Source organism: Canis aureus, chromosome 37 (assembly GCF_053574225.1).
Source record: "Canis aureus isolate CA01 chromosome 37, VMU_Caureus_v.1.0, whole genome shotgun sequence".
Taxonomy (NCBI): domain Eukaryota; kingdom Metazoa; phylum Chordata; class Mammalia; order Carnivora; family Canidae; genus Canis; species Canis aureus.
In genome coordinates, this window is record NC_135647.1 from 2,899,620 (window position 1) to 2,914,350 (window position 14,731).

General features: G+C 36.7%; 1 protein-coding gene across 9 annotated transcripts in view; it reads left to right on the forward strand.

Annotated features, from left to right (window-relative positions):
* Positions 1 to 14,731, forward strand: part of SLC17A1 (solute carrier family 17 member 1) — a 77,503-nt gene that overhangs the window by 27,429 nt on the left and 35,343 nt on the right. For 7 of the 9 annotated variants that reach the window (XR_013373923.1, XR_013373921.1, XR_013373922.1 and 4 more), the window contains 2 exons: positions 3,721 to 3,811; positions 11,169 to 11,308. Coding sequence is in view for 5 of the 9 variants with exons in the window: in XM_077886491.1 (XP_077742617.1) it covers positions 3,721 to 3,811; positions 11,169 to 11,306 (229 nt within the window). In the remaining 4 variants the exon portion in view is untranslated. Of the gene's footprint in view, positions 1 to 2,139; positions 2,309 to 3,720; positions 3,812 to 11,168; positions 11,309 to 14,731 lie in introns of those variants that run through there. The other 2 variants (XM_077886493.1, XM_077886494.1) reach the window with 2 other exon arrangements.

Sequence of the window (14,731 nt, forward strand, 5' to 3'; positions counted from 1 at the left end):
AATGTCCAGAATTTAGTAAAAATTACTAGGCATAACAAAGGATAGGGCCATGTGATAAATAACCATAAAATGGATTAGAAATTGTCCTACAATCAATACAGGTATTGAAATTACCAGGTAAGAAGAACTTTGAAATATCTATGATTAATATACCCAAGAAACCAGGGGAAAAGCTGAAGAGAAGATAAAGAATTTGATCAACACTGGAATCTATTTAAAAAATGAAAGTTCTAGAACTGAAAAATAAAATGTCTGAAATTAAGATCTTAATAGACAGGTTTGACAACAAATTAGGATTGATAAATAGGAAGACATATCATAAGAAACATAATGGAAATGTGGAACAAAATGCAAAGGCTAACAAATCTGTACTTGAGTCTCAGAAGGAAAGGACAGATAAAACATGACATAAGCAATATTTTAAGAGAAAACAGCCCCAAATAATCCAATAATGAAAGACAGCAAATCACACATACATACAGCTCTGTGAATTTCAACCATGATGAAATGTAAATTGTAACTTATATATAGTAAGAATGCTGAAAACTAAAGACTAAGAAAAAGATCTTAAAAGAACTAGAGCAAGAAGGCATGCCACTTTCAAGTAGTAGTAATAACCTTGACATCTAACTTTTCAACAGAAACCATGAAAACCAGAAGATAATGATATGAGCTCTATAAAGTGCTAAAAAATAAATAAATGTCAATCTCAAATTTTATCCCTACTGAAAATATTCTTCGAAAATCAAAGCAAAATAAAAATGTTTTCAGACAGAGAAATTGTCACCAGTGGATCTTCACTAAAAGATATACTATAAAGAAATTATTTCTATTGAAATCTGAATATGTTAGAAGGACTGAAGAGCAATTAGGCAGGGTAAATATGTGTGTAATCAGAGGCTATTGATCCATAAAACCAATAGAGAATAACCTGTGAGTTGAAATGCGTATCGAAACAAATTACATTAAGGAATTAAAATACAGGATGAAATAATGCAAAGAGCAGCAGGGAGATAAAACAGAAATGTCAAAATACTAAAATCTTAAACATGTTCTAAGCTCTGGCATACAAAAAATAGTAAAACTGTAATTTGTAATAAACTTAAGTAAAGAGTACATGTCATAATATCTTCAATGCTTGAGAAGAACGGTGAAATAATATCATGGAAGGAAAAATAAAATGAAATGGATAAATCTAGAAGAAAAAGTGGAATATAAAAGAGGAGGTCAAAAAGAAAATAAATAGTGAACAGATAAGGATGATCACAAGTATATTAGTAATTATGTTAGTATATATGAAATACTTCAAGTAAGTATCAAGATTGTTAAACTCAATAATAAAGGAAATACAGCTCTATGCTGCAAATAAGAGACACATTAAACATGAGGACACAATAAGGATGCAATTAAAGGATAGAAAGAAGTATTCCAAACAAATATTAACCAAAAGAAACCTGAAATAACTATGGAAGTATCAGAAAAAAATAGAACACTATTAGAAATAAAGAATGTCTCTGTTTGAACCCAATACTATAGATTATAGATCATATAAGATCATTATAGATCATAATGAATATAATTATATTGAATTGAGAGAACTCAAAGAACTAGACAAATGTACAATGAAGGAAGAAACTTTCATAAGCTCTTTCAATGGCTTGTGCAAAAATAGAGGTAGACAGAAAGCTAGTAAGGATAATGGAATAAAGAACAAAATTAACAGAGTTGACTTAATTGACATCTGTGGAACACTATGCTACAATCAACAAGGAGAGGATTCAAGTTATTTTCAGTTGCTTATGGGACAGTTACTGAAATTAATGATATGCTGGGTCATAAAGCAAGCTGCAGTTGATTTAAAATGCTTGAAATTATTCAGAATATATTCTTTGATCACAGTGAATTAAGGTTGCCATTGAAAGCAGAAGATACATAACCCCATTGCTTTGAAAGTAATGTTTAAGTTAAAGAAGAAATCACAATTAGAATTAGAAAATACTTTAAAGTATAATGAAATAGGACATTTCAAAGCATGTGGGATGCTTTTAAAATCATGCCTAGAGAGAAATATATAGCTTTGAAATATATATTGAAAAACATTTAAGTCTTAAAGTCAATAATTATGTTTCTTATCTCAAGTAGCCAGAAAAAAAAGCAGCAAATTAACCCCACCCCTCAAATTATGAAGATTAGGACAAGTAAAATCAACAATGTCAAAAGTTGGGTCTTTGGAAATTAATGAAATTAATGAAATAATGAAGACTGATTAAGAAAAATAGAGAAAAATTATCAATACCCATAATGACAAAGCATGCATTATGGTAAGTCTTAGCATATAAAAAAGAAATAACAGAATATTATGAACAACTTCATGCCAGTAAATCTGACAATTTAGGTGAAACTGACGGGCACTGAGGGGGGCACTTGACGGGATGAGCACTGGGTGTTATTCTGTATGTTGGTAAATTGAACACCAATAAAAAATAAATTTATTTTTAAAAAAGAAACTGAAAAGTTCCTCAACACACACATACACACACACAGAGTTATAAAATATAATTTTTAATATTTTTATAGGGAGAGGGGGTCATGAAGATAAATGTGACAAAGGCTTAGAAAAGGCATAAGTGGCCCTATTCCCACAAAAATCCTAGGGATCCTATTGCTAAAATTAATCAGGTAACTAAATTCTGGGGACAATTGGTGGTTTCTTTTTTTTTTTTTTTTTTTTTTGTCAATTGGTGGTTTCGATCCCAATCTGCACCTATGATTGCTCATAACCTTAAATGTTTTTCTTTATACATTAGAACACACTCTTCAGCTCCCCGTAAAAAGCAAATCCAATTTCCATCCAGTGACTGCATACAGCCCAACATGCAAGGACTCTCATCCCATGTGTCATGCCCCTCTGATTAAGGGACAGAGAAACTAATAGATAAACTGTATATTCCCTCCCATGTTCAATAGCAGAATAGGAATAAAATAGACCTAGGAAATAAAATGCACAGAACAAAACAACCAGAAAACCCTCACTCTCACAAAACAGAATAAAAGAAAACATAGAACTTTTAATGGTGAAATTTATTGAACAGGAAAGGCAAATATTCCCCACCCTGGAGAGAACTACTTTCTTAGTAAGACCAACTGATTCTGCTCTCCAAAAGGCACTTCCTCGTTCTTGATGACTGATGGATTTGACCCCTACTCTATCAATCATTCTCTGTGACTTCCCTGCTTTTGTAGTTCACTTTCTGCTTAACTGGGTTTGGGTACCCAGGACTAGCCAAGCACAGTTGCTTAGAAACCAAGCTTCTAGCTTCCTCATCTGAACATTGGGAGCAATCGCTGGGGCCAGTAGCTCTGGGACCGTGGGCATAGACCAGGTGAACAGAGTCCTTTGATTTTGTGTTAACCTTAAATCAGTTCCCATCACCAATAAGCATCACTTTCGGAATTTCTCAATTGTATTTAGAGATTTTCTAATCTTGCTCACTTTCTCAATCTCTTAATAGTTTTTACTGTGAAAGCCAACCTTCCTGACTTTGTACTGCAACTAGAAAGTTAGTTATATCCACATAGTTTTTTTGATATTTTAATGAAATTTGAAAAACAGGAATGAAAAATTCAGGAAATCAAAATATATCTCTCTTACTTCTCATTTCATTAGGTTAAATTCTCCTGTAGCATTTGTATGACTTTACATCTGTCTTTTTTACATAGTTTTTACGGATTCCTTAAAGGAGTTACAGCTGTAATTGGGATGATAGGAAGACTAATTTCTTCTACTCTGTGTGGAGTGATCCTTAATCAGGTAAGGAGCATCCAGATATGGGTGGTTACTTTTCTCATATCTTATACAGAGAAAGAAGGTAATATATACGCAAACAATTGTGGAAGTGACATCAGTAGGAGGTGAGTAATGACATTTCTCTCACATTAAACTTGGTCAGATCAGGCATCCCTCTGAATCTATATATAATATGATTTCTTTCTCATTGGATGTCAATTAGTTGTGCTGGGAACATCTTAGTCATTGGTCATGGGAACAGAAATAGACCTGTGTGATTTTTAACAATGAATGTGTGGCTGTATCCAAACAGGAATTTGGCTGGGTGAATGGCAATATAAATAACAAGATTCAGTTTTGTTAGAAAAGGAATGAAAAATCAGGAGCAAATAGAATTAGAGATCAAAAGAATTCCCTCTATAAAGGCCAACTTGTGTTTCTATAAGTGTGGGGGACAAGGTTACCTGAAATCTTCTTAAGAATGCTAAAATGCTCTATGAAATTTAAATAATCATTTTCAATGCATACCTGATCTTGAAAAAAAGATGTAAGAGAAAAAATTTCAGAGATGAAAAATGAAGGGGGCAACCCAGTTGGCTCAGCAGTTCAGTGCTGCCTTCAGCCCAGGGCATGATCCTGGAGACCCAGAATTGAGTCCCACATTAGGCTCCCTGCATGGAGCCTGCTTCTCCTTCTGCCTGTGTCTCTGCCTCTCTCTCTCTCTCTCTCTCTCTCTCTCTCTGTGTGTGTGTGTGTGTGTGTGTGTGTGTGTGTGTGTCTCATGAATAAATAAATAAAATCTTAAAAAAAAAAAAAAGAAAAACGAAGGAAGAACTTGATCCCAGAGAGGTCAATGCCCACTGAAGCTTTGGGTTGCCTTGGTTCAGGAACCCTTGATGGTTGATCTGTAGCTTCAGCTATGATGAACGAACCAAGAATAAGAGAGACTATCCCAAAACCATTCTTTAAAAAAAAGTCAGACTGGAAGCACTGGCATAAATCTATAATCACAAAGAACTATACCTTCACATTACTAGTACCATATGGCTTATATACAAGCTTGGTTTATTTGGAGGAAAATCCTAAGGTGAGAAGTAGTAGAATCCTAAGGTGTCATGTTATCCCATGACATGGACCAAGGAGAGATGGTTTGCATTCACCATAGTCAAATTTCCCAAAAAGAAGAACTCTCTACCATCATGATCTATGTACTTATGGTATCAGAAAGGCAGGAAATAGCACTATGGAAACTCCTTGGTCAGAAAAGTGGTCTCAATAGAAAAACAGAATTCCAGGAAACCAAGCTGTTTTCTCCCTGAGTATAGAGCCCACTCAGCCTGTTCTTCCATTTAACTCACTTGGATATGCTGAGTGGACCTCCAAAAGTTGTTAGGTGAGCTAACTTAACTTCTCTGCTGACTTCCAAAAGGTGGGAGGAAACAATGGCTTCTTAACAGTTCAAAGTTGTGTCTGCCCAGATGTCTCTGTCCAGTAAGGAAACTTGTTTCTCAGGCTCAGCTTCAAAGGGAACGGAAAAACTGAATAAAGACTCCTCTGGACATCTGGAACAATAAACTAATTTTCACAAGGGTTTGAGGCCCAAATTCAAACTCTGTTTCAAATGCCATAAGCCAAGCATTGAATTTCAAGTAGTCCCCAGATGCCTAGTGGAAGCAAGTAAAATTTTTTTGGAGAAATGCACTCAATTCATACTCCATGATTTTCTCATGTGTTAGGGTTTATTGAAAATGATTTTATAATCAATCAAAAATCACCAAACATGTAAAGAAATAAGGTGTCTTGTGAAAGAAGGATAAAAAATAACCTTGGAATCAGGCCCTCAGAGACACTGGAAATCAATGCATATGTATAAAGAAGCAAAAGAGAGCATTGAAAATATAAATAAGCACAAGATTTGACAAAGAACTAAATCTAACCCCTGGCAATTAAAAATATAAAAACTGAAATAAAAAATTTCAGATGAAATATAGCTAATTAGTGAGATTTCTGATTCCATTAAAGACAGTAAGTAATTTGGGTTGATTCTCTTAGTAAAGGCAATTTATTTTTATTTTTTTAAAGATTTTATTTATTTATTCATGAGAGGCAGAGACACAGGCAGAGGGAGAAGCAGGCTACATGCAAGGAGCCCGATGCAGGACCCGATCCCGGGACTCCAGGATCATGCCCTGGGCCCAAGGCAGGCACCAAACCGCTGAGCCACCCCTGGCAATTTAAAAGGTTGGGAAAATATAAAGTCTTCAGAGAAGAGCCTCAGAGAACCCGGGACATGGAAAACTTTAACAGGCAACATCTGGAAGAAGTCAGGAACTGAAAGAATTAAGCCAAGGACTACAGGGTATTTTGTACTGGGATGAGGAAAACAGATTTTTTGGTTACTTTTGAGTACCAAGGATGAGGACCCTGATAAACTAATTCTTATTTGAGTCTGAGACCTTCCAAGTGTTGCATGGAAGGAGTAAAGGTGAACAGAAATAAAGCAGTCCTTACAGGCTGCTTTGAGTCATCTGGGCAGACCAGAAAATATCCAACTTTACTTAAGGGGGTTATGATTTGCTAGAGTCGCAGATGAATCTGGAAGCAAAAATACCACTTGGGAGGAGAGGCCTCACCCACCCAACCATCACCAGAAATAGTTTTCTTCAAGTGCAATCTCCTGCACACAACAAAGGATAACCAAGCACATGCTTTACATCATTGTCCAAATCAAACCCGACTAACTTTGACTTCAGGGGGGCTGTGAAGTACAGTTGTATCGTGTACCAGGAAGGAGGACCAAAAATGTCACATGGGTTCACTCTTCCAGTCACCAAAACATTCAGTTCATTCTCCTTTGCACAAGTGTAAAAATTTCACTTTCTCCGGAAAGGAGGCAAGATAAACCCAGAGTCCCACCTAGTTGTGGCATCGGGTGCAAAGTGCAGCACAACCATCCATCAGCCGTCATAAATACTTCCTTTCATAAAAATAAGATTAGGAGACAAACAGTAGCTACTGGTTTACAGTAACGCTGGCACTCTGCTAGGTGGACATTTTGAGAGCAATCTCTCGGTGTGCGCTTGAGTGTTCTTTGATCAGGTCCTGAAGTGAATGTAGGGACTGGTAGGCTTTTGGAGTGGTCTGCTCTGATTAGTGTGTTCTGTGTGGAGTAAAGTGAGTGAATCAAATATTTGGTGATGAAAAGAGTAGACTAGGAGCTAATTATTGCAACAATAATTTTTTTTTCTGGTTCTTCTCTTGGCATTTTCCCACTTCCATGAAGTTAAATGTATTTGTGCAAGTTATTTTGGCCAATGATGTATGAGAAGAAGTTATGTATGTTAATTCTGAAAAGAAGTGTTAAGAATCAGAAGGCCATTCTCTCTCTCTGACACAGCGACTGGTAACAATCAGAGTGGTGGCTGTATCTCTACCATCCTGGATCTGGGGATGAAGAGATGTAAAGCATAGCTCCTAGCCAACCTGCTGTGCACCATAGTGTAACCAAAAAACCAAATCTCTGCCTTTAAAAGATACAAAGATAGCTACAGTGAGAAATTTTAATATACCACTTATAGTAATTATTGCAGCAAGGAGAAAAAGAATCTGTAAAAATATAAAAGAGTTGAACAACACAATTAACATACTTGGCCTAACTGACATATATGGAATGCCACACTGAACAACTACAGAATCCTCAGTCCTTTCAAGGTATATAAATGTCCTTGAACATTTACAAAAATTGACTATATACTGTGCCATTATGTAAATCCTAGAAATTGTAACAGGGCTGTAATTAGACAAAATATGTCCTCCAATCACAATTAAATTATGATGGAAATCAAAGATAGAATAGATAAATAGAAAAATCCACTCATATTTTGAAAGTAAGAAATAACATTTTAGACTGTCAGTTGCCTGTATTGTCAAACTCAGTGATTTGGCTCAGTTCTTCCACTGAGAATAGATGGCAAATCAGACTTCAAAGGTTAAATATTCTATAGAAAACCAAAGTGCAATAACATTAGAAACTACTACCAATAGGATTTCTAAAAAGATCACATATGTTTATAAACTGAACAACATGACAGTAAGTAATTTTTAGTTTTAAAAGAACATCAAAAAGAGAATTCAGTAACACTTAGAAGTAAAGGACAGTGAAATTGTTACATGTGGAAATATATTGGACATTTAGGGTAATTTATAACTTGATATATTTCTAAAAGAAAACACAAGAAAGCCAATCAAAAATAAATAAGCTAAGCATTCAACTCTAGAGCTCAGGGGGAAAAACAGGGCAAACCCAAATAATAAAAAAGATTAAAGCAATAAGGGTAAAAGAAATAAATTCTACAGTTAATAAAACAGTAGAGAAGAAACACAAAACTTAAAATTGGTAATTTGGGGATCCCTGGGTGGCGCAGCGGTTTAGCGCCTGCCTTTGGCCCAGGGCGCCATCCTGGAGACCCAGGATCGAATTCCGCGTCAGGCTCCCGGTGCATGGGGCCTGCTTCTCCCTCTGCCTATGTCTCTGCCCCTCTCTCTCTCTCTCTCTCTCTCTCTCTCTCTCTCTGTGCAACTATCATAAATAAGTAAAAATTTAAAAAAACATTTTAAAAAATTGGTAATTTGAAAAGATTAATTAGATAGACAATCTTTCTGGAGTGGGATACAAGAGACAGATTCAAATGTTGGAAATACCAAATAAGAAAGGAGAAATTTTTGGAGAGACACTATAGATTAAAAGCTAAGAATATTAAGAACAACTCTATGCTAAAAGTTTGAGAAAACTGGATAAACAAAGATATTCATATTCCTAAAAATATCTACAGTGAAAAAAAAAATCTACAGTGAGTATTCAAATCTCAACTCAGCTACTTAAAAGCTATGCCACTTGGAAACACTTCTTACTCTAAGTCTTGGTGTATCCAGCTATAAATGGCCAAAATGACACCAAAACCTTATGCTTACCAAATCAGATCTGCATGCAAGTACCAGATGTTCACGTATTCAACCATAACAGCTATTTATAACATTATGTGCATACCCTTCTAAATGCTATCTTATTATGCAGCATTCTGAAATGCTAGCAAATGCAATTGGTCAAGAAAAGCAAGTCACAGGTATATATGATGTAAATGCAGAAGAACAAAATAACATTATATGCAAAGAAAAGACTGTCCTGGAAGAGGGTAGAATTCAAAGTTAGATATTATATTGTATAAAAGTCTAAAGCCCAGTATCTTTTTTTTTTGAAACTCTATTTTTTTTAAAGGTTTTATTTATTTATTCAGAGAGAGAGAGAGGCAGAGACACAGGCAGAGGGAGAAGACACAGGCTCCCATGCAGGGAGCCCAATGTGGGACTCGATACCGGGTCTCCAGGATCACACCCTGGGCTGCAGGCGGCGCTAAACCACTGCACCACCGGGGCTGCCCTAAAGCCCAGTATCAACCAATATTACAAAGTACCTATGGGAAAAAAACACAAAATCATGCAAAAACCAAATGAAGAAAACCACACACCTATGAAAGCAAAATCAGTGAAACTACATGAAGAGGGAGTCATATCATATTTTGGACTTCAGGTCCAAATCACAGTGAATTCTATTAACTGAAAATTATTGAAACTTTATTATCTATCATTAAATTTCTGGGCACATCTCGGTCCTTTTCCTGACTTTCTGTTTGCCAATGACCTGTCAAGCTTGGCATGCTTTAATTAGAGAAATCACTATAATTACATATGTTCAATGTCTCATCTGAAGGAAACAAATAGTTTTTTTTTTTGTAAATGTCTACTCTTAATTATATTTTATTTTGCTGACTTTAATTTAAATTTTTTTTGAGTGAAAGAGAGAGAGAGAGCATGCAAGTTAGAGTGGGAAGGGGCAGAGGGAGAGGGAGAGAGAGAATCTTGGGCAGGCTCCACACCCGGCACAGAGCCATTCGGGAGGCTGAGATCATGACCTGAGCAGAAATCAAGAGTCAGATGCTTAACTGACTGAGCCACCCAGCAACCCTACTCTTAATTATATTTTAAATAAGACTGATAATGATTTGGTCAAGTCCTGAAAAAAATACATTCTAAATGATAAAGTTTCATTTCAAGCCAAAGACAATGGCTTTATTTTTTTAAAAAAAACATAGTGGGAAGCCAGCTTATAGAAAAATACAATTATAGTCTGTTCTTATATCTGACAACAAAATTAATTCTAGATGATTAAAAATGTAAATGAAGAAAGGAAACTATGAAAATACTAAAGTAAAATAGGACTTAATAATTATATAAACTTTGGGTTGGGCATCCTTCAAAAGCTTGGCACCAGACACCTAAATCCCATCATAATGCATTATACATTTAACTATACAAAATTTAATCTCGGCTGATAAAAAAGGTAAAAGGCAAAATAGTAAAACAAATCTCAAACATAATTAAAATTCAATGTCATCTTTGAATATAGATGCAAAAATGAAATAAATTACCTGTACATAGAATCCACCAGCATATTAAAATATATGCCTATGACACCATAATGAACTAAGCCATTTTCTATGAAAGTAAAAGTGGCTCAATATTATAAAATCTATTAATGAAACTGATCAGATTAATAGGCTTAAAGAAAAAATGTTATAATTAAGGAAAAGGTATTTGATAAATTTTATTCAAAAGCAATGATGAAAACAAACAAACAAAAGCATTGATGGGTATGTAATGAATTACCGAGATACTCAGATTTATAGCAGCAAAAAGTGAAAACCAAATATAAAGAAATAAGGGATGTTTTATAAATTTTATAAATCTAAACTCTGGATTACTAATCACTCAGTAAAGGTTATGATACAGTTGAATATTTCTTGATATGCAAACATGTTTATGATAAATTTCTCAATAAAAAGCATATACATTCTTGGCTTAAGCACTATGTATATAGTACATAGTTTTACATCATTTTTCTACAAGAAAAGTTATATGTACATAGACATAAATCAAGAAGTAGAAAGATAGGGAGCACCCGGGTAACTCAGTCGGTTAAAGGTCTGACTTGGTTTTGGCTCAGGTCATGATCTATGGGTGGTCAGATTGAATCCCAGCTTGGGCTTCTGCTTGTCCCTCTCCCTCTGCTCCTCCCCTGCTCACTCTCTCATAAATAAATAAATAAATAAATAAATAAATAAATAAATAAATAAAATCTTTTAAAAAGTAGAGAGATAAATAGTAATTATCCTTGAAGAGTGAAATTACAATTTTTTTTCTCCTTATGAGTATATTTTTCCATGTCTGTTAAGTGAGCCTAGACTAGTTTGAATATTATATTGGAAGTGTTGCAAAGTACCTCAAGACTGCTAATTTACAATCACTTTGCACTATAATCCCTCAGGATCCGGAATCTGCCTGGTTTAAAATTTTCATCCTGATGGCAGTCATTGACGTGTTATGCCTACTTTTCTGTCTCGTATTTGGAAAAGCAGATATTCAGGACTGGGCTAAAGGCAATCAAGAGCACACACGCCTCTGAAGGTAAGAAGTGATCAGCCTGAGGTCAGATTTTGCAACTGGGGGTGCTAGAGAGGGTAGGGTTGAGGGTGACCCCTGAGCAAACCACGGTGCTGCTAAGGAGTTTGTGTTTGGGGGATGAAGGGGGCCACGGAATGTCTGAAACTCTCTGGGATCCTGACAGGGAGGTGGGTGCGTCCCAGAGGAGGTGCTGCTCTGAGATTCTGGGGAGAGAGTGGGGCCGGGATAGAGATTTTTGGAAAGACACAGGAAAGCTTTCGAGGGGATGGGAAGGGCCCTCGATGGAGCAGGAAGAACAGCCAAAGCATGTGGCATCTCAGAAGAGAAGTGAAAAAGGTGGGCCCAAGCACCCCTGGCAAATGCTACCAAGGGATTAAAGTGCACAAGGTCTGAGAATTTACCAATGGATTTTACCCTGACTAGAATGAATGACAGAGACAAAAGGTCCGTTAAAGTTCAGAAGAGAATCTGATATTGTGCCTTTCTTCTCTAGACTCTGTCAGGAGTAAATAAATAGACCTGTCTCTTATAAAATATTTCAGCTAATACATAAATAAGAATTGATATACGTAGAATATCCTCAGTTTGCAAGTTCTAGGGAATGAAAGAATCCAGGTTTTATGCATCAATAGCTATTAACATCACACAGAGAGATACAGACACATTTTATACATCCCGATGAAAGAACACAAACACACCACCACCCAGGTCTTGCTACACACACCAACTGAGTACAATCAAGCCTTTAGAGATAGCTACTGTTTTGTGAGAAATGCAGAGACTACAGAATGCAGAACACGTTGAACTGAACTAAATCCTAAGGATGTCATCAGCAAATCTAAACTGTGGGAATTTTACAGGTCAAAGGACCTAAATTTTTCAACAAGTAAGTTATTAAGCAAGAGAAAAAGGACAGAACAGGAGCCTCTAGATTAAAAAGAGACTTAAAAACACTAAATTTTTTTAAACTGGCAAAACTACACCAGGAAGGGGGAGGGGGACACATATGTGGTTGATAAATCTGTAGAGCCATGCAGAGAAGACATGGTTCTCAATGTCCAAGTAGTGGTTACTTTCAAAGATTGGAAGATGTCATGACTAGGGTAGACCACATGGAAAACTTCTGAGGTTCTAGAAATATTCTACTTTTCATGCCCATGGCAGTGATTAAAAGAGCAATTCACTGAGTTACATGTTTGTTTTGGGCAGTTTTCTCTCTGTTTTCTAGGGAAGGAGAAAGGAAGGAACGAAGGGAAGGAGGGACGGAGGGAGTGTGAGCTGAGGAGATGGGAGACGGCAAGAATAAGAGATCAGATAAATGGCACAGGATCTATAGGGGAATGTGGATTGTTTGTTGCCTGTGTTAGAATTAGGTGCAATAGTGTGTAAGCTGATGGTATAATTCAATAGAGTAATTTCCTGATGCAGGAGAGATAGCACGGGTGCTGAATGAAGGTATTGGAGTCATCCAGAGGGGATGAAACCCAAGCCCAGAGCAGAGGTTGGCCTAGAATATAACCTAGAATTTATTCATTGGAGTCAAGAGAAGGTGGGATTTATGGGCGAATGCGCTGGGTCAGTGCATGGGTTGGTATTTTATCCATGCAAGATGCAGTGGAATTTTCACTAAAGAAGACTGAGTAGAGAGAGAAAAAGCAAAAACTCAACTCTGGAAAAGTGTAAAATTAGCATTATGGGTGAATGACATGATCACTTACCTAGAAAACCAAAGTGGGTTGAATGGAAAGTCTCATACAGTAAACACATGCAGTAAGTTTCCTGACCAACCATTCCTGACCCCAGAAAAAAAAACTTTTTCACGTTAAACAATAATAACTGGTTAGGAAAATTTATTGGAAGGAATGACCCAAGTGATGGATGGAGGGAAATCTGATCATATCAATCAAAAATTAAATTGACTCTGTATTGCCAGGAGTAGGAATTTCCATAATGGGGCATCACAAAAATTCATCAAAATGCATTTACCCAAGATTGCTGATTAGAAATGACAAAATTCTGGATCTGGAATTAAATGTGTCTTAGTTACTAAATTTTGTGTAAGTGAATGAAATATAACCAGCAGCTGAAAAATATGGGAGGGCATACAAATATTTTAACGTAGAGATTAATGAGGTTGTCCTTATGAATAAGCACCTAACAGCACTAGGAAATATTCCACAAGAATTAGCAAAGATTTGGCCTCTATAGCCAAGGTTCAGAGTTGGGCAGAACTATGGTAGTGATCATATTACTTTATTTGGACCTTATAAATCTTATTTGGATTATATATTGACCTTCTAAAATCTAAAAATTAGACTTAAGTTTTCCATTATAATTTCTATTAATTTCTGTTTACACCAAGCAGTTACTATTAAACACCCTGAGGTTATCTTATACAATATCAAAAAGATTTGGATATATATATCTTAACTGGAAATCTAATTTTTATTTTGCAAAATTGGCCTTTTCCATTTTATGATTCCTAGTTCTGTGTGTGTGCATGTGCTCCTGATTCTGGAACAGAGTTCCATCACCTTTAAATCCTACCTTTCTGAGTCATTTCACTTTATATGTGTTTCTTACCAATATTTCACCCACTCTGAGACCTGCCTCCTTTGTAGAGAGGAGTTTAATCCAACGGTATTTGTTACCCTTACAATTTCTGTCTTCTGACTTCATTTTCTGTCATTTGATTTTATATCCCCTTCAAACAGTATCTTCCCTATTTTGTGGCCCTCTTGCTTCTGCCCCCTTGCCCCCCACTAGTTAATTCTGGCTTGTGGTGTATTTTAAAGCTGGTTATGCTTCTACGTTCCGATTAAATCTTCTTTGAAAATGTGTCCACTTTTCAGGAGCATGCAATATTTTTTTAAAGATTTATTTATTTATGCATTTATTCATGAGAGACACACAGAGAGAGGCAGAGACACAGGCAGAGGGAGAAGCAGGCTCTCTGCGGGGAGCCGGATGTGGGACTCCATCCCAGGACCCCGGGGGATCACGACCTGAGGCAAAGGCAGCCGTTCCAACCACTGAGCCACCTGTTCAACCACGGAGCCACCCAGGCATCCCTAGTATGCAATATTTTGCTGCCTTCTTTTCCCTTCCAAAATATCTCATGCACTGGTCTTTTCTAGTAACTTCTGCTGGGAGGGAGCCTGCCTGAGCTTCTAACTGCCCATACACCGAACGGATGCAATTTGTCTCCTGTTTACTGTGGTCGCCCTTACATCCTCCATCAGATTGGCTCTGTAGGGCTGGGAGCTTGAAACCCGCCGTGCGCACTTCGGCGCAGGCGACAGCTGGTGTGGGGACCTGGCACAGGTGTCGGGGCCTCTCTGGAGCTGTCTCCCGTGGTAGAGAAGAGAATGGGAGGCCTCTTCCACAGCCTGCATCTTCAGAGCTGGGGCCAGTAGGCAGCGCCCA